This window comes from Balaenoptera borealis (genome assembly GCF_965194805.1).
Source record: "Balaenoptera borealis genome assembly, chromosome: 8".
NCBI lineage: Eukaryota > Metazoa > Chordata > Mammalia > Artiodactyla > Balaenopteridae > Balaenoptera > Balaenoptera borealis.
The window spans coordinates 74,091,162-74,113,824 of record NC_138865.1 but is presented as its reverse complement, the minus strand read 5'-3'; the positions used below and the strand labels follow the sequence as shown (position 1 = coordinate 74,113,824).

The following is a 22,663-nucleotide window of genomic DNA, read 5'->3' as shown; positions in this document are numbered from 1 at the left end:
TGTTTCTGTGTCTGTGAACCAGGGATAATAATTTTTCACAGTGTGGTGATTAAATGAGTCAACCTATGAAAGGATTCTGGCATGTGGCAGTTCAGAAACACTGATTCCCTTCCTGCCTTCTCGGTGGCACAGCGGTCCCCCAGTGGGAAACCATGTTCTGTGTTGATATAGCCTGATGGGCTGCCATAGATTCCAGCCTGAAATCCAGACCTTCATTTGAAGCACATCAGAGTCTAGGGTGTCTGTCAGAATATCTTTACCACAAATCGAACCTGTCTCTGCTTGTTAGGGAAAAGCCATGTATCTCTGGGGTTACAGAAAGGGTCCAAAGAAAAAAATAAGACTCAAAATTGTATTCTGAAACATATTATCAAGCCTCTATTAACATTACTTCTTAAAGAGTAGTTGATTTAAAGTCTTGATCATTGCAGCAATAAACAGAAAACTCTTGTTTTTTCATTATTGTTGAAAATATATTCTAAACTGTAGTTGTTCCTCTTGCTTGAGTGAAGAATATAATGGAGAAAATTTAATATTTCTTTAGAGAGTCAAGCTATTCTAGTGTCTTGGAGCAATCGTTATGAATGTCAGTTAAGTTTGCAGAGAACTCTATTTGGTGGAGGTGTTAGAATTTGGGCTAAATGTGAATTGGTCCAGAATATATAAGATTAGATTTATATGTCAAGTTTAGATTTAGGCCAATATCAGATTTCCTTCTTATAATTTACTATTTTGTTTAAAAAGGAGATTGGAGGAAGAGGACAGAAATCTAGTTGGTTTTGGGCTCTAATTAATGAAAGTGTTACTCCTTTGTGTTTGAATTTTATTTTAGGTTTGGCTAAATGCAAAGTTTTATTTGGATTATATATCTTAATTAATTTGTGAACTTTAACTTTGTTGGAAATTTCATTATGAGGCTAGAATTTTCCAACTTTGTCATCTTCATACTATAAAGTGAAATCTATGTCAGACTAAATCTGGTCTAAGAGACTCTGTCCCCACGGCAAGTCATTATAGATACACCCATTCTGCAGTACTAATGAATGGGGATGTCTGAGTAGGTTTAGATTTTTGTAACCATCGCTTTTGCCACCATCAGGGTTTTCTTGAAAGAGAATTTGATGCTGTGCATTTTCTTTGCCCCAGAGTAACAACTGACATTTGAGCATAGCCTCCTCTAATGAAGCCACAAAGAATACTTTCTCTAAAGCAGTAGATTAAAATCTGCTTGGCAGTTCTAAGCAAACAAGTAGCAGAAATGATCACAGAACTCATAAAACACAATCAAATTTGGTATTTGAGGATACTGCTATTTAGAATTCTCTGGGAAAAAAGAACAGATGTTTTGTTATGCAGTCCCTAAACCAGTACACCTATTTATATATGATTGTGTGCTTAACTCACACAAACTAACAAAAAATAATAATGATAATAATGTCACCCAGTAGCACCGAATGTCATCCCTGGTAAGTTATGCTTTATGATGGGAACAGATGTTTCTGATTTCCACTGAGTTGTTTGGTACAGGAGTCCCATGAACAGGCTAATCCATAGAGTGATAAAGTCTTATGGGTTCCAGGAGATTTTATTTTAAAAAGATCATGATGTGACACTCATCAATTTTACAGCATTTTGTTTCAGTGAAGTTTCCATAATCAGAAAAAATACTCATGACTGTATCCTTGTTCGATTACCACCATTTTTTGGTGATAATTCTTAAACATGGCTGTGGTGGTTTTCAACCAAGGTGACACTGCGTCCCGTAGGAGGTATTTTAAAATATCAGAGGGGTTTGGTTGACACAATTTCTGGTGCTCCCAAATGACACAGAGAGGAGGAGGGAATGTTAATATTCTACCTTGTGCAGGACGGTTTCACATGAAGAATTAATTGCCTGGACCAAATGCCAATCCATCCCTTAGGAAACACTACTCGGATTTTGTTTCCTTGAGTTTTGTTTTTCTTTTTTTTTTTCTCCCAAATCTTTCCAATAGCCCACACCTGATGTGGTAGGACCACACACTTCCAAGATACTCTGTCCTAGTCTAAAGACGTAGAAGAAGCAGCAATCATGAGCCAGCAGTGAGATTTAAAATATCGAACAACGTGTGAAGACTTTAGTGTCCTCAGTCCACATCATAGGCTGGATGTCAGCCCTGACATGTCCTTTAGATCTTAACATCCCTTGCTGTTGGGAAGTTCTCCCTTATATCCAACTTCATTTGCTCTGAATCCGTTCTCTTCTGGGTGAGGACCAAAGTCATCATCTGTGTTAGAGCTCTCAGCTTATTTGAAAACTAAATGGACTTGAATTGACCTTTCTGCCATAATGGCTGTAAGGAAGCTGTTTTTCATTTGAAGAGACACACTGACCTGCTTAACAGGCAGAACTGACTCAAGAAGTAAATCAGAATTTCCATTTCGGCAGCACCCGCTCTTAGCACCACTGCTTTGTATGTTTCAGGCTCAGTGACTCCAGAAATGTGCTCGATGCTGGGGACTCTACTGTCAGAGTCCTTGATGTTCAGAGAAATCCTACAGTCCACAGTTAATAACTGATTTGGGGGTAGAAACAGAAGCCCAGAAATGTGGTCGCTTTACCTGCAGGCCCCTGGAGAGCCTACTAACTAGAATTCATTGCCAAGGGAATATTTTAATAAACCAAGGTTCTAGGAGAATAAAGAGTTTGCAACTGAATACAAAGAGACCTCTAATTTTTAATCTATGTATTACTGAGAATTATGTTGGAAATAAGGGAGCAGGGCAGTAATATAAATCTTGAGTGAATGAATAAATTCATGATGTAAAATGCCATAAAGCAGTGCTTTTTAAAAATTCACATTTAATTTCTAATATATGTCTCTCATTTCCCTGGACTGTAATAGACCCCTTATACGTATTAGTATTTTTCTCTTGTTAAATTATGAAGCCGACTTACCCTGGAAATTTGACATAGATTATCTAAAGAATACTATTGACATCCTTACTATTAAATCCTTACTATTTACCAACCTTTCTGACACCAAAACTAGCGTTAATGTTATGCATAGTAAGTGCTCAATAAAGAGTTGCTGATTTGGTATGAAACAAATTTAAGTGATTTTGACCCAGTCATATTATTACAAGAAATGTGTGAATTTACAGTTTCCAAAAAATTCCAAAGATATTTTAGCAGCAGCAGCATTACTGAAATAAGCAGGTAGCTTCCTGGGAGGCTATTTTAAAGGATTGTAGTCATTTATATATAAATAAATAATTTGTATCATAAATACTACATAAATTATTTATTTTTATTCTTATTATGACTGTTAAGTAAGTCTCATTTCTTTGTATTTATACCAAATACAGAGAGACCAAACCTGAGTGTCAACAATAGCACAGAGAGGGAGGCATATGGCAAAGGGAAGGTCTAAGGTATGAGTCACATCAGAGCTTCCTTGGAAAGTTTTCCATTTTGGAGTAAGTTGGATAGCCATACAGTAAGAGGTTAGAGTTGGCATGGAACCATCGGGTCCCTTGCCCACTATTGACATTGCAAACCTAGCGAGACACTTTTCCCACTGAGCCTTGATACAGCTCAGGACCATTTTGCATTCATTAAGACACAGGTTCTGCTGCTGTTACAATGACTCAAAACAATGGATGCCTCAATGAGGCAGGAGTTTATTCCTTATGCATGTGTTATTCTGAACATGAGTCCAGGCCTTTTGTGGTAGCCTCACAATGTTGAGGACTCAGATTTCTTCTTTCTTTTGCTCTGCACATCCCTGTTTTCATGGTCTGCGGGAACTCACTATCACATCTACATTCTGCTCAGAAGGAATCAGGAAAAAGTCATAACCTGTTCCCTTAAAGGCACAATGAGGAAGTCATATACAGGATTTTGGCTTACATCCTATGTGCCAATATTTGGTCACATATTCACACCTAGCAAAAGGGGGATTCAAAAATGTAGTCTTTATCCTGGGCATACAGCTAAAGTTCTATCACTATGAAGGAGGAAAATAGATACTAGGGTACAGCCAGCAGTTTTTGCCACACCTTTCCAGCATAGCATTACAGATGGTTGTTAAGAATTGGCTGGAGTTGGCACATGAGGTAAAACATACCTGCCATTCATAAATAAGATACACCTACATGTTCTAGTGTGTTCATTGAGTAGCTTTGTCCATAAATAACTCCTGTAGCATATGCTTCATATCATGCCCTTTCACTCTTCACGTGTGTGGTTCTTAGTCATATGTAGTTGAAGAGTCTTCCACTGGTTCTGGAAATTGTAATTCCCCTTGAAATGGGATTGAGACTAGCTGTCTAAAATTATATACATTATTTTAGACCATCCTGGTTTAGTTAACTTTTTAGGTTAACTCAAACAGATCCTCCTAGCCTCAAAGTAATTGCATAGGCTATATACTATGCATAATTTGTATACATTCCATAATGGATCTGTAGCCACATATTTTCTTGCACATCATTTGTAACCTTAAATGCCTAAGTGTTAAAAATAAATAGAAAAGATTCAGTTCTGTGTTTCTATGACATTGTACTTAATATTAATGTTTCAAAGATAAATCCTAGGAAATAATTCTCATGTGACCTACACAGGACTGTACTCTTGGTAACAGGCAGCAGAATGGAGATTGCTCGCCTCTCAAATCCTCCCTGAGGGGAAAAGTTTGTAACTGGGCCTTGGCCCAGTTGGGGAGAAAGGATGAGAAACCCATCTTAGGGAGTAAAAGCAGCAGCGCATCCTCCGACTCTGTTGAGGAAACGTTTGAGGAGACCTGGAAAGCAGATGCATTTGTGAGGGATTTAAAGCTCTCTTATGCCAGTTATCCAGTTTGACATTCCTACATTTTATAACCCCTAAGTGATAACTAATAATTTGGCAAGATACAGCTGAAAGGCTCTTGAAACCTTCTGAATGCCTATAAATATATAATTAAGAGTATTTCCTGACACTGACAGTTATAAGAAGATTAATCAGTAGAACTTCTCTTAACAAATGGTGAACTGGGTCACCTTGTTTTAGAGACTGAGATACATGTGTATTATTGATCCAACCCTAGTTAGTTTTTCTTTTGATTTTAGCTTGTGTTCCTCAGTAAAACCAAAAAGATAGAGCTAAAAGCAGTCGGGGTTTCTTTTCTATCTTAAGTGAATAAAGCCTACGAGGATCTATTGCAGTACAGATTTAATGAAGCCAGAGGCCGGCACTTTAAAAATAAACCTTGCCTTTCCTCTCTGGGTATTCTTTGAATAGAACAGTTTCTTGGCCTTGTTTCTGCCTTGCCTATATCTTTTTCCCTCATCTTTTTATAGTACCAAACTCAGAGGTATTGTGACTTTTCCATTCAGACAAACTAAGTTTCTGTAGAAAATAGATTCAATGTTTAGAAACCCCATTAGAAAATAGTATAAATAAATTCAAAAAACAAATGGGAAAGCAAAGAAAATATTTGCAACCATGACAAAGAGCTCATTTACATAATAAGTAAAGGGCATCTACAAATCCAAAAGGAAAATCCTTTAATAGGCAAAGTATATCAACAGGAAAATCTTGGGGAAGAAAATACAAATGCTCAACTTCACTCAAAATTAAAGAAATGAAAGCTAAGACAACAATGAAATGTTTTTTAACCTATCAAATTGACAAAAAACAAAGTTTAAAAATATCTGGTGTCAATAAGTGTGTATGGAAATCTGTACTGGAGGGTGTGCAAATATGGGCAACCTTATCTGGAAGATAATTTGGCTACCCCTATTAAATTTTAAATGCACATACCTTTTGGCCCTGTAATTTTACTTCTAGGGATTTATTTTATGCATATTTATTGCCATATTGTTTACAGTAATAAAAATGGAAATAATTCAAAGATTCACCAATAAGTGACTAATTAAATTATACGTAGACATAACAGTGAAAGACTGTAAAGTTATTATGAATAATGTAATAGCTCTGTTTGGGCTCCTATGGAAAGATACCCAGTGGTAGTTTTTATGTCCTTTTCTTAAGTTAAAGCCTGTTGTACGACAGTAGAACTGTGTGTTTATGATCACATTTACGTTTTTTAAAATTATGTGTGTGTGTGTATATATGCTTACAAAATATCTGAAAGGACACAGGTGAACAATTATAGCTTCTAGAGAATGAGACTTGAGGTAAGTAAGAAGTAAGATGAGAACTGACATTTTCCACTAATACCTTTTAAAAACCTCTCAATGTTGTTTTTTGACAATGACCAAATATAGCTTTTATAAAAGGAAGGAAGGAAGGGAAGGAGGGAGAGAGAAAAGGAGGGATGGAGAGAGGGAGAGAGGAGGAAGGATGGATGAAGGAAGAAAACTTTTTGGAAGTAGTCAGCCTATCCATGTTCAGTACTTTCTTCCCACAAGTGTATATTTATCATTCTTGACCTGTGGGTAAGGAGCCAACACAGCTGTGTTTGACACACCTTGATTTCTCTTGCCCACTGAGTCTGCTGGCAATTCTTTGCTTCATCTAAGACAAAAGGAAAGAGTCAAGTCAGGAGACCTAAGGGAAGAGGCTGGTTAAAGACATGCCATGGAGAATAATACTCTCAAATCATATAAAGGATGTGTATAAAACAGTAAGACAACATAACAGGTTTGAATCTTATATTTGATAGTGGCTGAAATCAGAACCAAAATTATCTTCCCTGTTTGGAGTTGGTAAATGACAAAATAGCCTAAATTTATTCCCAATCCTTAGCCATAACCAGATAGCCTAGTATAATGGGGCTACTGAAAATGCCCTACTTCTATATCTCTACCATGAGCACAATTCAGTAGAGCTAAATTATTCATTTTCCTTTTATTAGGCTCTGGGGCACCCCAAAGTCCAGCTCGCCTCTCCCTGGATCCTACTCCCTGTGATGGAGTAGGCTCACACACAGCTCATTCAACAGCCATTTCATGTTGAATGTTGTCTATGATGCTCACACTGGAAAAAATGGCTCCTACTATATTCTTGACTCCACTGTACTCTTAAGATGCTTTGTATGGAGCCAAAATACATGTCAGAAGTTCATCAGCTTTTCTAAATATGGCAAGAATGAGAACTCAAAATATCTGTCATCTAAAATAAGTAGTGATCGCTCTCTCTGTTATTTTCCCCTTGATAGTTCTTCTGTTACTCCACCAGTATTTGCTTGTGTGCCTACAATATACAAAGCACTATAGAGGTAGCAAGATAAGACATAGTTGTGCACTTGAAGAACTTAGAGTTTTACAAATAAGTTAACAATAACTAGCTATTGAGTGCTATTCTAAAACTTTACAAGGAATAACTGATTCAGTCCTTACAACGACCCTATGAAGTGAGTACCATTATTATTCCCATTGGCCAAAAAGAAAACTGAGGCACAAAGGAGGTCAAGTAATAACCCCCAAGGTCAGACTGCTAAAAAGTGGCAGAGCCAAGAAGTCTGCCTGCGTCCATGCCTCAACCGTGTGCTCCACGGGCTCTCAGTGTGCAAAGGGCTGCATCAAACAGCAACAAGTGTCAGATGCCCTTGAATGATACGAAATACAACAGGAATTCAGAAAGCATTTCTGGATAGAATGTTCATGGGGGCGGTGTAGTCAAGGTATTCTCAGGAAGATTTTGACAGATGGAATGTGGGCAATGGATTGCAAGCCATGTGGGTGAAAGCTTTCAACATTTAGAAAGGTAGTGCACAGCATGTGGTCTAATTACATTTATTTTACTTTCATTAAATTGTTTTTCCTATCTTCATAAGCAAAGTTTCAGCTGCAAATATAAATAAGGTCTACATGTGAACTAAGCTTAGTTTGTTTTTTAGGAAACGCAATCATCAAAATCATAAGGATAAGATATAGATGTTTCATTGTTTCCCTTTTATTGACCCTCCTTAATAGAATGATGTAAAGGTAGAAGATAGTGTAATATGATAAATGAGACATTATTGTGTATACATAGATATAGATATATAGATGGGGCAGAAGCAGAGCTATTCATACTCATGGGATTCTATATATCTATAACTATATATTATCATTGGTATTATATATATATATATATTTCACCTAGTTCATTGCCTTCATTTTCCAGATAGGAAAGCCCACTTGGAAAAGGTCAATCAAGTGTCCTACCTAAATTCATACAGTGAATTAACTGGCACAGCTTTTACCTGAACTCACGACTCCAAACTCCTAACTGCTACTCTTTGCTCAGCATTGTCACTACCTTAGTTTGGGAGGTACTTCTCTTATTCTATTTAACAAAGCACCAGGGGAACTCAAATAAGAAAAGGTTCTCCAGGCACCTGAGCAAGGAATAAAATCAGGGCACTTAGGATATCAACGTATTTGATGCAAAATCCTTAGCCCTTTATTCTCCAGTTTTTCCCCTTGAGACCATTTTCTCCACTGCATCTTGAAGGGTAAGCAAGGAAGTATCGAGAGAATTGGAATCACAATCAACAGACACTGGATGTTCAGACATTTCCATTTTTAGCCGTGCAACAAATAGGCAAGAAATCTGGTTGATCTGCACTAAAATGTCATTTAACTTTTGTTCATTAGGGCTTGGTAACTGTGGGGGGAAAGAAAGAAACTAAAAATGCCAGTGTGCTGTTCAGTCTGCAGGAAAGACGCAGCTAAGCCAATTTTGTGCTTGGTTCCTTAAACAAGCGCTTTTGTGGTAAATTTCCAGGAGGGTTTGTGTCATCAACTCTTTGAGGTTTTGCTCGTAATATTTAGCAATCTGTCTAATTGTTGCACAAAGTGGTGGAGTGACCTGGGGAGGTGTGTGCTCCCAAGCTGAATTTATGTTCTCAGGAAGGTGCTAATTAGTAACTTTCTGGAAAATGTACAGTAGTTACTCTTGGCTTGTTTTTTTTTTTTTTTTAATTCATGAGATATTTATTAAAATAACACATTTAGGGAAAAAAATCAATACAAATGTATGCATCATTACTGAAAACTGTATACCATCATACAAAAAAGGATTTTATTTTGGGAAATCGATTCCTAATTTATGGCAAGTTCCCCCCCCACCCCCGCTGCTTTGGGTCTTCTTTGCTGTGCACAAGCTTTCTCTAGTTGTGGCAAGCGGGGGCTGCACTTCATTGTGGTGCGCGGGCTTCTCATTGCAGTGGCCTCTCCCGCTGCGGGGCACGGGCTCTAGGCACGCAGGCTCAGCAGTTATGGCGCACGGGCCTAGTTGCTCCGCGGCATGCGGAATCTCCCCGACCAGGGATTGAACCCGTGTCCGCTGCGTTGGCAGGCGGATTCCCAACCACTGCGCCACCAGGGAAGTCTGGCAAGTTTTACTTTCAGAAATAAAACCACAAAACAACACAATCTAATTCAGTCTTAAAGGCTGGCATGCTGAGCAAGGAATGTTCTTATTCTTTATAGGAGCTCCTTCTTTACACTGTCAGGTACCAGGGCTCTGCCTTTTGGTGTGATTTCAGCCACCAAGTCATCAACAGTAATGTGTTCTAGTCCTTTTTCTTTAATTACCTCTTTACAGTGTGCCTTCAACTGATCCTTCCAGCCACATTCAGTTAATTTAGCTCTCAGCCACTCTTTGAGGCATTCTCTTTCTCCAGTTTCTATCAACTTTTGGTTAATTGCTGCTCTCATCTGCGCATCTTTGTTCATCTTGCTAACCACCATCACCGCGGGCAAGGGCCGTCCCTTCCCAGTGACGAAATGACCCTTGCGCTGACGACGGTTACCTACCACACTCTTCGGCTGCCCGGACCTAGACCCTCCTTGGCTTGTTATTTTGCAAACTATTGATAATCCAGAAGAACCAACCCTTATATTTTGTGCTTCAAGTGATATTGCTTTGTGTTTTCCCCAATGAGTACGTTCTTATGAAAGGCAGCCCTGCCAAGTTATGGGCACTGAGGAATTACCAAGTCATGTTTTATGAAAAATGGGGTGAGACCCTACTATGTCTCTCACCAACCAGCTACCCCCTGCCCAACCAGCAACCAACAACTACCACCCCAAGCTGTGGCTGCGCTAGAAGTCTGGCTTGATCCTAGGACACTAGGGCTAGAAGACCTAACTCAAGGATCTGGGCCCCTCTGTAAATGCTGTTTTAGGGAAGGAGCAAAAACGGGCAGAGGCAGATTCTCCTGAGGCCTAGATTTGAAATGAGATCCTGCCTGAGTCATCTAGCCTAAAACTAGCTTGTTAGAAAGTTAACAATTCCAGAGACATTATTTACCATTAAATTTCTCTCCCAGTTTGGGATAGAATAGCCAGAATTGGTAGGAAACCTATTATAATGAAATGTCTTTGACGACTTTTTTTTGGAAGATAGATAGAAAGGTAGGTAGGTAGGTAGATAGATAGAGGTATATGATACAGATAATATGTGACAGATAGATATAGATATATATGGTTCTATCTATCTATCTAATTGGTCGTTTTCTTGGCCCATGAGAGAAGAGAGGGAAATGTGGGGATCTGTTCAGTAAAGAACATGAGATATGTTGAGTGACACATTGGCATTGGTTTCAGTTCCCTTTTAAAAAGAAAAGTTAAGTACATTAGCCTCTGAAAAAGTACTTCTTTTAGGTCAGAAGTAGCTAATTACCTGAGAATAAGACATGTATCTCTAGAAATCAGAAAAAAAAATATTTTTAAAGGGAGGGAGGGAGGAATCCAGTATTTATTCAGCCTTGGAAGACATAATTATTGTTATAATTAGTGTAACAAAAACAAACATTTCTTGAGGATTTACTAAGTGCCAAGCATTGTTACAAGCACTTAACATGGATTAACTCATTTAACCCTTTAACCACTACAACAGTTATCTAGGCTGAAACAGAATAATGAAGGCTATGTCCTCCAGCAAAGGGAATGTTGATTTTAAGGACCCGTTTATCTGAGGGGGCAATGAGACAAGGCATAGCTGGTACAGAGTGCTGTTTGATGCTTTGCATAGGTCTGAATATGCAATTGGGTTGCCATCACATGTGTAAATTTATAAATTGGGAGATTGGACTGCTTTAATAAAATGTGAATCCAACCATTGGGTTGTAGAAATTTCAAAGATTTTGTTTTTTGACAGGATGCCTGCCGTTTTTCTCTCTTGACTCCCGCTTGTTTTATTCATTTTGGGGTAGTTGCCAATTAGACCCAATTGGTAAGTATAATTAATGGACAACATGAATTTCCTCTTAAACCCCAACCAAGAAAATTAACCATAGAAATAATCATTTCCTTTACAAATTCCTAACACTATCCCTCCGTGTGACTGCTGTTTATCTCTTCTAAGACATCCAACCACACCAGAGATTAATTACTCCCTATTATTTATCATCTTAATAATACCACATAAGACAGAGAAGAGAGAAATGAGTGTTTATTGAGGTCCAAGTATATTCCAGGCACTGTGCTAGCATTTTCATATATACTGTCTCTTTCAATAGTCACAAAAACCCTTCAAAGTAGGAATTATTATCTTCCTTCTTTATAGTAGATGAAATGGCATCTCAGAGTAGTTAAGCCCTTGTTTTATATCCAGTTAGTGGTACAGACAGGTACAAACCTAGGCTGATATGATTCCAAAACCCTTGCTCTTTTCACCCCACGTAGGAAGCATTATTTCATTCAAAAAGACACTCCCCTAAAATTTTGTTACCTTGGAGGGTTTGGGGGTCATTATTTCATTCAACAACTATTTGAACACAAACTCTGTGTCAGACACGGGATGAATATTGGTTCAGCTGGGAATAATCATCAGCAGAACTTTGGGTGGAGGACAGTGGTTAGTGGCAAGATGGTAGAGGAATTCACAGGAACAAGATGAGGAGGAAGTAGGACAGGGTGGTGGCATGGGCGGTAGGGGTGGAGACAAACAGAGGAGCTCCTGATCGTGTGCCCATGGCTACAGTCTTTCTTCATGTGACTCGTGGACTTCCCTTTGTCATCCTATGCCTGAGAATATATGAAGGAGGCTGGGAAGGCAAAGGGACGTTCAATTGTCATCACTGGCATCTTTTTGATCATTGCACCATCATCCAATGCATTGGGATAACCATGACATGAAGTTTTCCATCATTGAGCTCATAATTGTTCCATGAGATAAATAACAACTCTGTAAGTTAAAGGTCATAGCAGAACTTCATCCAGGGAGCCCTGGAAGTAAGAAACAGTGAATTTATATTCTCAGAGACTGACAGCCCTGGATTCAAATCAAGTGACCTAAAAAGGATGTTAAACTTCCTCTGGGCAGGTTACATGTATATCAGGAACATCTCATTGTCTTCCTTGGATGCCTAATCCAAGACATGTTCAGCCTAATCATTCAGACTTTTTACTACTGGTAGAATCAACCAATCAAGTAGAAGACCATCCAAAATACAAATACCAAATTCATGATCAGTTAACTTTGGACTGTGATAACTTGCCATTTTCCAGATGCTCTCAACTGAATGTGTTGTTTGAAGTTTTCTCTGCCTTTTAAAGAATTTTCCCTTCAAAGGATAGGTTGTGTGAAGAAGACAATTACAGTTTAAACATCTGCCCTCTCTTCATTTTATAAAATGGCTTGACAGAAGTTGGCTGTGACACTGAACTGTTTGCCATGCTTGTTAATGAAAAGTCACCCTGTCAATCAAGAAAATAAAGGAGTCAAAAGAATAATACTGAAGGAGTAGAACAAATTTTAGTGAAACCTGTTTCTTGGTATTTGCCTGTCTTGTTTATCTGACTTATTTTCCAATTCAAGCTAGGAGCTCTCTCTTTTTTAGGAAGGAACCCCATTCCACATTGGAACTCTCTGTTCAGGGACTGGGACAGTTCCTGTAAACAAATGAGTCTGAAACAGGTAACTGTCCACCATTCTGATAAGACTCTTAGGTTCTTTTACATGTAGGGAAGAATGCTGAGATCTCCTTTCAGATTAGAAAGATTTGGGTTGCAAATGTTTGACTGGCATTTTGGTCTCAAAGTCAGCAACATTTACTGTTGCTGGTCAGAACTAATAGGTTCTTCTGATGGCAACTTTCTTGGTGGGACTCAGTCTCTTCCTCGTTTCACTAACTGGAAGACCTTCCATATCTTCTCATTTGTTGTTTTTCTAGCTTTCGTCTCCTTCCTAATGCCTGTGGACCTTATGTCCCACCCAGTCCAAGCTACTTGCAGTTTCTCTTAAAGGACATACCCTGTTCGATGTGTTTTTGTCCCATTTTGACATTTGCTGAAATTCCAACCTCTCCCAACTCTACTTATTGGCAAAAACCTACACTCTTAAGTCTCAGCTTGAAAATCTTCTTTTCTCTGAAATACTGTCAGAAACCATACACACACACACACACACCGTGATCCTCTTAGGCTCAGTTATTCACCACATAACCCCCGTTCCCACAGCACTCTGTATAAACCTGTGTTGTAGTATTGCCTCTTTGGTAGAGTGGTTGTCTGCCTGCACCTCCTCCCCATCACCTGTAGATTGTGAGCTCCATGTGAGCAGAGCCTGAGTCATACTCACTTTTGTCATCCTGCAAATCTAGCACAGTGCCTGGCACATGCAGGTAGGTAGGTGCTCAATAAATTTTTATTGTAAACATCAGTATATGGTTTTCTGGCCTTATTTTTAACTCTTGTTTCCAGCCTGACGTAAAAATGTAATAGAAGAGTTTAGAAACTAAAAGCTATATAGAAAGGACACATAATAAAACAATAATACATAGTGTCAGGGAGGATAAATAAATAGGAACGTGTACAGGTAAAGACCATCATGCATACTTCCAACTGTCATGGGCATAAAAACGTTTATTCTGGAAATTTGACTGCATTTCTGTTGACTTGTGCTTGTTGTCAAATCATTTCTATCTTGTGGATTTAGAGAGTCTAGGATATACATTTTTGTAGCAGCCAATGCCATCATGGCTTCATTATTTCCATTTACACAGAAAAAGAAATAAGTATTGATTTTTCTGCACTTATCTAAAGTGATAATTGCCCATGGCTGCTTTTCAGTCTAGATTAGGATCAACCATTCAGTAGAAATGCATAGCTAACTTTAGAAAGTTAGATAAACATAAAATAGATGGGAAAACTCGTGCTGACTGAGTACTTTTCTGCCATAATCAACAATTTTACAGTAGGATATATTTGGAGACGATAAGGTATCTCATTCTCTAGGGGTCTTTTAAAAAAGCAGGCTGAGATTTTAATTCACTGGAGATGGGTCAGGCCAGGGCAATTGTCATAGGACCCTTCAGAGCCCCTTCCCAGGATTTAAAATAATTTGCCCATCCTTTGAAAATACTGTTTGGATCATTTCAAGCCATTTAAACTAGTGGATGTAAGGCTATATTTCATATAGGCTAGGAAAATGACTAGAAGTAGTGCTCCCAAGATGTCAGTAATAAAGTTGTCATAAGTTTTAACAGAATAAAAATCTTTTAACTTGAACCCTCAGCTTAAGATCATTAAGCCCTGAGAAATAGGAGAAAAATAGAGATGTTATGCCCTAACACTGGCCAAATAAGCATGCAGATTTTTTTTTTTTTTTTTTTTTTGGCATCCATCGCTGAAGCAGCAAGCACTCTTACCCTTACTGAACAGGCTGTCCCTGTTCTGCAAGGAGGCCAGATTTCACAAGCCTCACAGAGTCCCACATGCTGCAACCCGGCAGGCAAACACTCAAGTCCTAAATCCCAGGCAGAGGAATCAACAGTTCTTGTTGGCTAATGAGCCTTGACGTCTCTGGGTCCACATGGGGTTCTGTGGGCAATTCCTGGCGGAATGAGGCAGGGTGGAAAAACAGGTGCACCTTTGCTAAAACAGAGGGATGAGGATTGAAGAGTCAGCTTTCCTGGTCATCAGAAAGATCTGAGCTGAACCCTTCCTCATTAGCAGCATTTCGTCCACCCAAAGGGAGAACACAGGAAGTGCATATTGACTCTGGTTCACATCAGAATTTATTATGAAATCATGGTGGAGTTTGGGGAGAAGTGGAAAGTTCATTATACCCTGTATTTCCATTTTTCTATCCTGTTTTCTTGGTTTGAGTGGAGCAGGGTTTGTTTTGTTCCATTGATTTATTTATTTCCATTATTCAAGTAATAAGAACTGTTGAGTATGAATTATTGTTCATAAACTTAGGTATGTAGGAAATGTCACATAATAACAATTTTCCTTAATTCAAATAAATCCAATTCCAAGCCCGCTTTCCATCTAGTTTTGGTAAATTCAATCTTTATCTATTAGGTCTCTCCCACCCTCTCTCTCTCTCTCTCTCTCTCTCTCTCTCTCTCGCCTGTCCCCCCACCTCTCTCCCTCTTTCCTCTCCTCTCTTCTCTCCCCACCCCACTGTCCTCTCTCTCTCCCTACCCGCCTCTCTCATGCTTACGGTGTACCTGGAAAACTGAATAAGAGCCTTTTAACCTCCCCCAGCCAAGGTGACCACTGATAAAAACAACTGCCCAAGCCTGCTTGGTCCCTCCAGGGTGGAAGGCTCTGGTGCTGCCTGGCCGAGTAAAGCCAGCGGTATCTTTGCTGCAGCTGGCATCCCCGTGCCCAGGGCTCTGCAGCCCCGACTCAGCACCCCAAAGTGCACTTCACAGCAGCCCCCTCAGACCAGATGCCTGTGCTGATCCCACCCTTAAGGAGCTTACATTTGAGTGGAAGGAGACAGAGAACAAACAAGTAAAATACATAGTGTATTGCATAGTGATAAGTGCCAGGGAGAGAGAGAAAGCAAAGAAGGCAGAAAGGCAAGTGCAGGGAAGGGGCTGCAATTCTCAGTAGAGTAGGGGGAGGACTCCCTGAAAAGGGGACAGCTGAGTAAAGACTTGGAGGAAATGAGGGAGCAAGTTGTGTGATGTTTTGGAGGAGACCATTTCCAGCAGAGGAAACAACATTAAAAAGGCGCTGAGGTGGGAATGTGGGCAGCATGTTTGAGGAGCATCAGGAGGCCTGTGTGACCACGTGGGTGGAAGAGTAGGAGAGGAGTGGGGAGGAGGCCAAAGAGGAAACAAGGGCCAGGGCCAGCAAGGACTGTAAGACCTCTGACTTTCACGTTCACTCTTTGGGAGATGGGAGCTTGTGGAGTTTTGAGCAAAGGAATGAGTGGTCTTGTATGTTTCAATAGACTCGCTGTACCTGCTGAGTTGAGAGTCGTCCAAATTGGGAGCAGGAATGAAAACAGAGATGCCAGTCAAGAGAAAATGGCACTAATCCAGGCAAAAGCTGATGGTGACTAGACTAGGAGTGGTAGCAGTTGAGGAGCTGAGAAGTAGTCAAATTTGAACTATGATATGAAGGTAGACCAGGCAAGTTTTTTTTTTTTAAATGAATTCCTTTATTTTTTATTTGTTTTATTTATTTATTTATTTATTTTTGGCTGTGTTGGGTCTTCGTTTCTGTGCAAGGGCTTTCTCTAGTTGCGGCAAGCGGGGGCCACTCTTCATCATGGTGTGCGGCCCTCTCACTGTCGCGGCCCCTCTTGTTGCGGAGCACAGGCTCCAGACGCGCAGGCTCAGTAGTTGTGGCTCACGGGCCTAGTTGCTCCGCGGCATGTGGGATCTTCCCAGACAGGGCTCAAACCCGTGTCCCCTGCATTGGCAGGCAGATTCTCAACCACTGCGCCACCAGGGAAGCCCAGGATTTACCATCAAATTGGATATGGGGTATGGTTCCAGGTTTTGGAGGCTGATCAGTAGAAGTATGGAGTTTCCATTTTCCAGTCTGGAGAAGACTGTGGGGATGGGGATGGCAGGGATGAGACAATATCAGGAACTTAGCTTTGGACATGTCAGATTTGAGAGGCCTCATAGCATGTGTGGAGACGTCGAGAGGGTCACGGTTATGTGAGACTGAAGTTCAGTGGAGATATTTGGCCTCAAATTATAAATATGGAAGTTGTCTGTGTGTCGACAGTATATGAAACCATGTGAGTGGATGAGATCACCAAGGTAGTGTGTGAGGAGAGGACAGGACAGGAGAGAACCAAGAACTGAGCTTCGAGACAGTCCTTCTATCAGAGGAGAGACCAGCAAAGGAGATAAAGAAGGAGCAGCTAGTGAAGTGAGAGGGAAACCAGAGGAGAATGCTCTCTGGAAGCCAAGCAAAGAACATATTTCCAAGAGGAAGGAATGGCCAACTGTGTCAAATGCTGTTGACAGGACAAGTAAGGAGAGACCCGGGAACTGACCATCAGGGATGTTGCGAGTCTTTTCTGCCTGTCCCAGGAGTTGGATAACTTCCTCCCCATCTCATCCGCTTCCACCTCTCCCCATCAAATACATTTGTCTTTCTCTTCCTCCTCTTCAGGGCATCAGCGAGCTTAGTTCTTTAGCAAAAACCATCATGAGAGCTTATCTTCAGGCCACCAACGTAAACCTCTTGTGAGAAAAGACAGCCCAGTGGGCCCTTTTGGAAATAAGGAGAAGAAAAAATGAATTTAAAACGAAATATGAATTAACTGATAACTCAATCAATGATCCTGATACACAGGATTGACTTTTATTGACTTTTAGGCAATGTACCAAGTAGAGAATACATTAAATGTACGTAATTTCCAGCAGTGCAGTGAAACCCCTGTTGAATTAGGATGAAGTGGTGAGCCATTGGTTTTTAAACGGTTGTAGGGGTTGAATTGCAAGAAGAGTGCATATCTTCCAGTGCGGGCAATAGTCAACCAATCACGTGCAGCTAAAACAGGTGTCAGTGCTTGGCTGACAGAGGTTTCCAGCTTGGTTGGTTTCTCATTGATCATAGGCATGCTTGGGCTCAACATACTAACAGATGTTGCAATATATGAATCATATTTATCACATTAGTTAGACTCAGAGGTTGGCAAATTATGGCCTGTGGGCCAAATCCATTGCATTATTCATCTTTGTAAATAAAGCTTTATTGGAATACAGCCGTGTCCATGCTCCATCTTTCATGCACCGTCTCTGGCTGCTTTCATGCTACAGTGGCAGAGTTGAGAACTTGCAGCAGAGACCATCTAGCCTGCAAAGCTGAAGATATTTACTATCTGGCCTTTTACAGAAAAAGTTTGCTGACTCCTAGTCAGACTTCAATAGACTGTTAGAAATATAACAGGGACATTTCAGTCCTACTCCATGGGCTTTCATCTTAATTTATTCCAGGGGGCACATCTTAGATTTCACTTCTTTTCACAGGTGAAAAGTCTCCACTCCCTACAGCTTTATGCTAGGGCACTGGTTCTCAGAGTGTGGTCCGTGGACCAGCAACAATAGCATCATCCGGGAACTTGTTAGAAATGCACATTCTCAAGTCCCATTCTAGACCTACTGATCGGAAGCTCTGAGGGTGGGGCCCAGCAGCATGTATTTTAGCTGATCCTCCAGGTGATTCTGGAGCATGCTAGGCTTGAGAGCCATCCTGCTAGATCCTAGAGCACACACTGGTAAGAAGAGCTGAGGACTGGAAATGGGCATTTCCACACACCTCTTCTTGTGATAATTTTCAATGCACAAACTAGTTCTTTGCACATTAGAATCAGGATTTTAAGAGCAGTCCTTAGAGTGCCACGCTCTTCTATGTAATATTAGGGTAACCCATTTACTAGAATGATAGTAGTAGCACTGATTATTGATGTCAAATGACTCTTGGTGGCAGCAGTAGGAATAACTCAAGTGGCTGTTTCACACCAACTCGACAGAGTAGGGTAATGAGGTTAACCGCCCCCATGCCCCTGGGCCTTGACTGTCTCTGATTCCTCATCACGACACTCCAGTGTGCTTAAGTGATAGAATGTAATGGGACATTTATTTATAAGAGAGAAAAGTAGAAGGCATTTATATCCAGCTCCATCAAGGATATGCTAGAACATGAGAAAAACTTTATTGATCTTTTCCCCCTACAGGATTTATGCAGGTGCTGTTGTACTGTTGTTTCTATTTTCCTTTGCTTAATGATCTAATCCTTCCCTGGAGCTTCATCCCTCTGTGTGGCTAGAGGAAGAAATATCTCTGATAACAAACAGCTGTGATTTATTTAGATGGAGCTAGAAACTGGATCTCAAGAATCAGGGAGGGGCAACAAGTGAGTCTTAAGCCTTTTTAAGCCAGGAAGAGGTGAACAAAGGAACAGTGAACAAACTCAGGCCCCTTTCTAAATATCCAGAATTGGCATCTATTTTTAAACATCTGCTAGAAACGAGTTTGAGACCCTAGAGTGATCATATGTACAGGTTTGTCCAAAACTAAATAATTCTGGTTTATATTGATGTTTGTCATCCCAGAATAATTATTAATGATGACCCCTTCACTTGCAAGAATGTCCTGGTTTTTGTATGATAAATCACCTGGTCACCCTAGTGAGAGACAAGCCAGTAGAGTGCAGAGTGCAGGCTCTGAATTTCCTAATAGGTCTCTGAAACCCTGTTCAGACATGAGATTTACTCTCAATGCCTCAATTTATTTAACTGTAAAATGGGGATGATAATATCTCTATCATAGGGTCGGTGAGCAGATTAAGTGAGCATATCCAACTCGCCTGGCTGAGTGCCCAGCACCTGGTGGGTGCTTCGTAGCCACTACTTCCCCTACAGGAATAAGAAACTGCCTTCAGTCAGTTGGCCGAGTGGACTTCACTACATGAAGTCATTCACTGCAACCCAGAAATTGATAAGCTCCCTTGTTTGGGTTCCATTTTTAATAAGCTTTTTTAAAATCTGTGGCAATTGTTGTTTCCTTTTAAGGAGCTGTAAAGACATTAAGAAAAAATTGTCTTTCAGAAAAGGCCATATTTGTGTCTAAAAAATAAGATCACGTTCACAAACTTGAACCAGAGGTTCAAGTTTGTTAGATGCTGCTGCAAAATGAATGCCAGAAACAGAAATGACTGCATTGTAATTCATGGTGTTGGAGCTTGAGCAAGTCCAGTAAATTATAACTCACTCTTGACAGGACAAGATTCAAATTGAGAGTTGAACAGTGGAGTTATGCAGATGGAGATCAAAATATCACTTTTATTAATGATGAAGTAGTTGAAGATAATGACTTATTGTGAGGGCCAAATGGGTTTGCCTGCTTACCTCAGCCCTCAGACAGCCAACCAGAGGAGAAATTTAGGTCTACAGAAACAATTTTACTAATATCACTGACTGGCACTGGTCCATAGAGAAAAACGAAAAAAGATGCTAAATCCTCCTCACTGAGAGACTTTTAGTAGACTAGTCCTATCCAATCAAGAAACATGGACATTAGTCACCAGCAACCAGGTTACTCAATTCTATATATAGAGACGAGAAGGACAAGGGGCTAGATGTGTCACATTAATGGAGCCCTCCACATGGAAACTTGACACCGGAGGAAAGGTTTCCCATGACATTGTCACCGTATTTCTCACTGAGGATTTAGTAACAGTGAAAATTTGATCAGATTGGACACATTATCTTTTGGAAAAGATGCCAGATAATCAAATAAAAATGTATCGCTTTTCCCAACTGCTGGTCAGAAATTGGATTAAATACCATTACTAGATTCCAAATAATCAGTACCCTTCCTTTGTCTCATACATGATAATGGCAGTCAGTTATTCTAATAACTTAAATAACCTTTGTGGTGAATGAAGGTCACTCCTGGCCTACAGCAAGTTAGCTGCTAAAACATATCCATCACCTCAGAGAGAACAGAATTAGGTTTCTACTTCAGTCATATAGTTCCCTATTTATTTCAACTGGAGGAAATAATAGCTTTCACGGACATCCTTCCAGCAAGGGGAAGAGTGTAAACCTTTGTTCGCGTCTTTCTCCCCAGTGGCCAGGACACGTTGTCACTGCAGCTGCGTCCAATTCTGAGAAATAATAAGGCTTCAATTTAAAAGTACAAGACAGCTGAACTGAAATTGGCTATTCAAGTTCCTAAGAATCTGGACTCTTGCAGACTTAATCCAGATGGACAAGGCAATGTGTGAGCACCCACCCAGGTCACTCAACGTGTTCTTTTCTTGGTCTCTGACCACCACTAAGGCCAATAGTGAAGGCCTGTAAAAGGACACCAGGGACCACTTAAATGGCTGTCATCTCCACTTTCAGCAGTCCACATCAGTAGTATTGAGGTGTGATACTTAGTCCCCTTATAACAACCCATCTATTCATGTCGTTTCAGCTGTGCTAGTCCCAAGGTATAGACCCTAGGCATTGTACCTTCTAATTTTATTTCACAATCATTTATTTGAACTACCTTCTAAGTATGAGGCACTATGGAAACCAGAATGTTGTCTAAGAGGGGTGTGGGTGTTTCTATCCCAAAGAGTTTACAATGTAGTAGATGAAACTTTCATTAAAGCAAGGCAGAATTTAAAAACTGCCACAGGATATGTAGATAAATAAATAAATAATGGGACTACAAAGGAATGAATAATTAATACTGCCTGAGGGAGTTAGGAAGGGCCTCAGGAATTAGTAACATTTGAACTGGACTTTGCAGATTGAGTTAGGGTTTCTGAGGGGCTGCAGTAAATAGCACCTCTTTTCCTCATCCAAGTTCTAAACACTTTGAGAAATAAAAGAAGTAGTTGATGGAACTCAGAATATCATTTTTAGTTGGGGGACAAGTTAGCAGACATGGCTTTTAGACTGTTGACCAAGTGGGATTATTGACTCCCCAGAATTAGGCAGAATTCCACAGTAAGCCTTCATTCCCCACCCCACCGCATACACCCACAGGGACGGAGCCCTGGAGGAGTTGGGAGATGTCAGGCTTCCGGCAGGCAGGAAGATGCCAAGAGAAAGAAGAGAGAGACTGAGTGGGCAAATCCAGTTATTCTCCAATCTACCAAGGAGTAAAAGCATAGAAAACCCAAGGATCTGCTTAGGAAAAATTCCTCCTCATGAAACCAAGAGTAGGGAAAGATACTCCTCTCTGAAAATTAAGATGGCTAAAGGGAAATTTAAGAATAGTCCTAGATGGAGGATAAGGAAGATAGTCTGGATGAGACTAGAATCAGAATGAACAGAAAGTTCTGGAGAGAGAGATGAGGCTGTGAATAAAGGTTGGGTCCAGAATATGGGGAGCCTTGTCTGTCATGCAAAATTATTTGGGCTTTTATCTATAAGCAATGGGAACCCACTAAATATTGTTACAGAGAAGACTGCATTTACAGATGATGACTAGCAGTTATGTGATGATTGTTGTAGAGGCAGAGAAATCAGTTAGGAAGCAATCTCAGTAGTCCACAGGAAAACCAGTCAGCGCAGAAACCGGGCATTTGGCATCATTCCTGATTTCAGGAGAATTTAAATCAGATCTAAGTGCCCTGGATCTCAGGTCAGTTGATTAAGGGAAAATTGCTTATGTCATAAAACATTTGAAAATTTCTATTGAAATAATTACATTGTCATATAACCTATGAGCAATCAGGATATACTTGAGGTGATTCAGTATCCTGCCTTCCTTCTGTACCCCAGATTTTAGTGAACAACTACTACATGTAGAACACTCTATGATATGCTGGGGATACAAAGATAAACCTACCTACAGAGAAAAGAGATGTCCAAACATGTAATTTAATGAGAGAAAACTTCAAGAGATATGTAAGGTACTATGAGAATTTTTTCCTTGATATCATAGTAGTTGATTGACAAATTTATAAAGTATATTCATTGGTATGGGCTTTTAAGAAAAGTAAATGCTATAAGAACACAAAAGTGAGAATAGTTAAT

The 22,663-nt window shown here is 40.0% G+C and overlaps 1 protein-coding gene and 1 pseudogene across 14 annotated transcripts in view; one reads left to right on the top strand and one right to left on the bottom strand.

The window, feature by feature from the left end:
* TRPM3 (transient receptor potential cation channel subfamily M member 3) overlaps positions 1-22,663 on the top strand; it is a gene marked incomplete at its 3' end in the record, with an annotated part of 933,308 nt that overhangs the window by 719,491 nt on the left and 191,154 nt on the right. For 8 of the 13 annotated variants that reach the window (XM_082401351.1, XM_082401348.1, XM_082401346.1 and 5 more), the window contains one exon: positions 11,078-11,152. The exons of the other annotated variants lie outside the window; for them this stretch is intronic. In XM_082401351.1, the coding sequence (XP_082257477.1) occupies positions 11,078-11,152 (75 nt within the window). The remainder of the gene's footprint in view (positions 1-11,077; positions 11,153-22,663) is intronic. 13 annotated transcript variants of the gene reach the window in all.
* Positions 8,875-9,789, bottom strand: LOC309633115 (transcription and mRNA export factor ENY2 pseudogene; annotated as a pseudogene). The gene has a single exon. The product of its transcript is annotated as a transcription and mRNA export factor ENY2 pseudogene (transcript).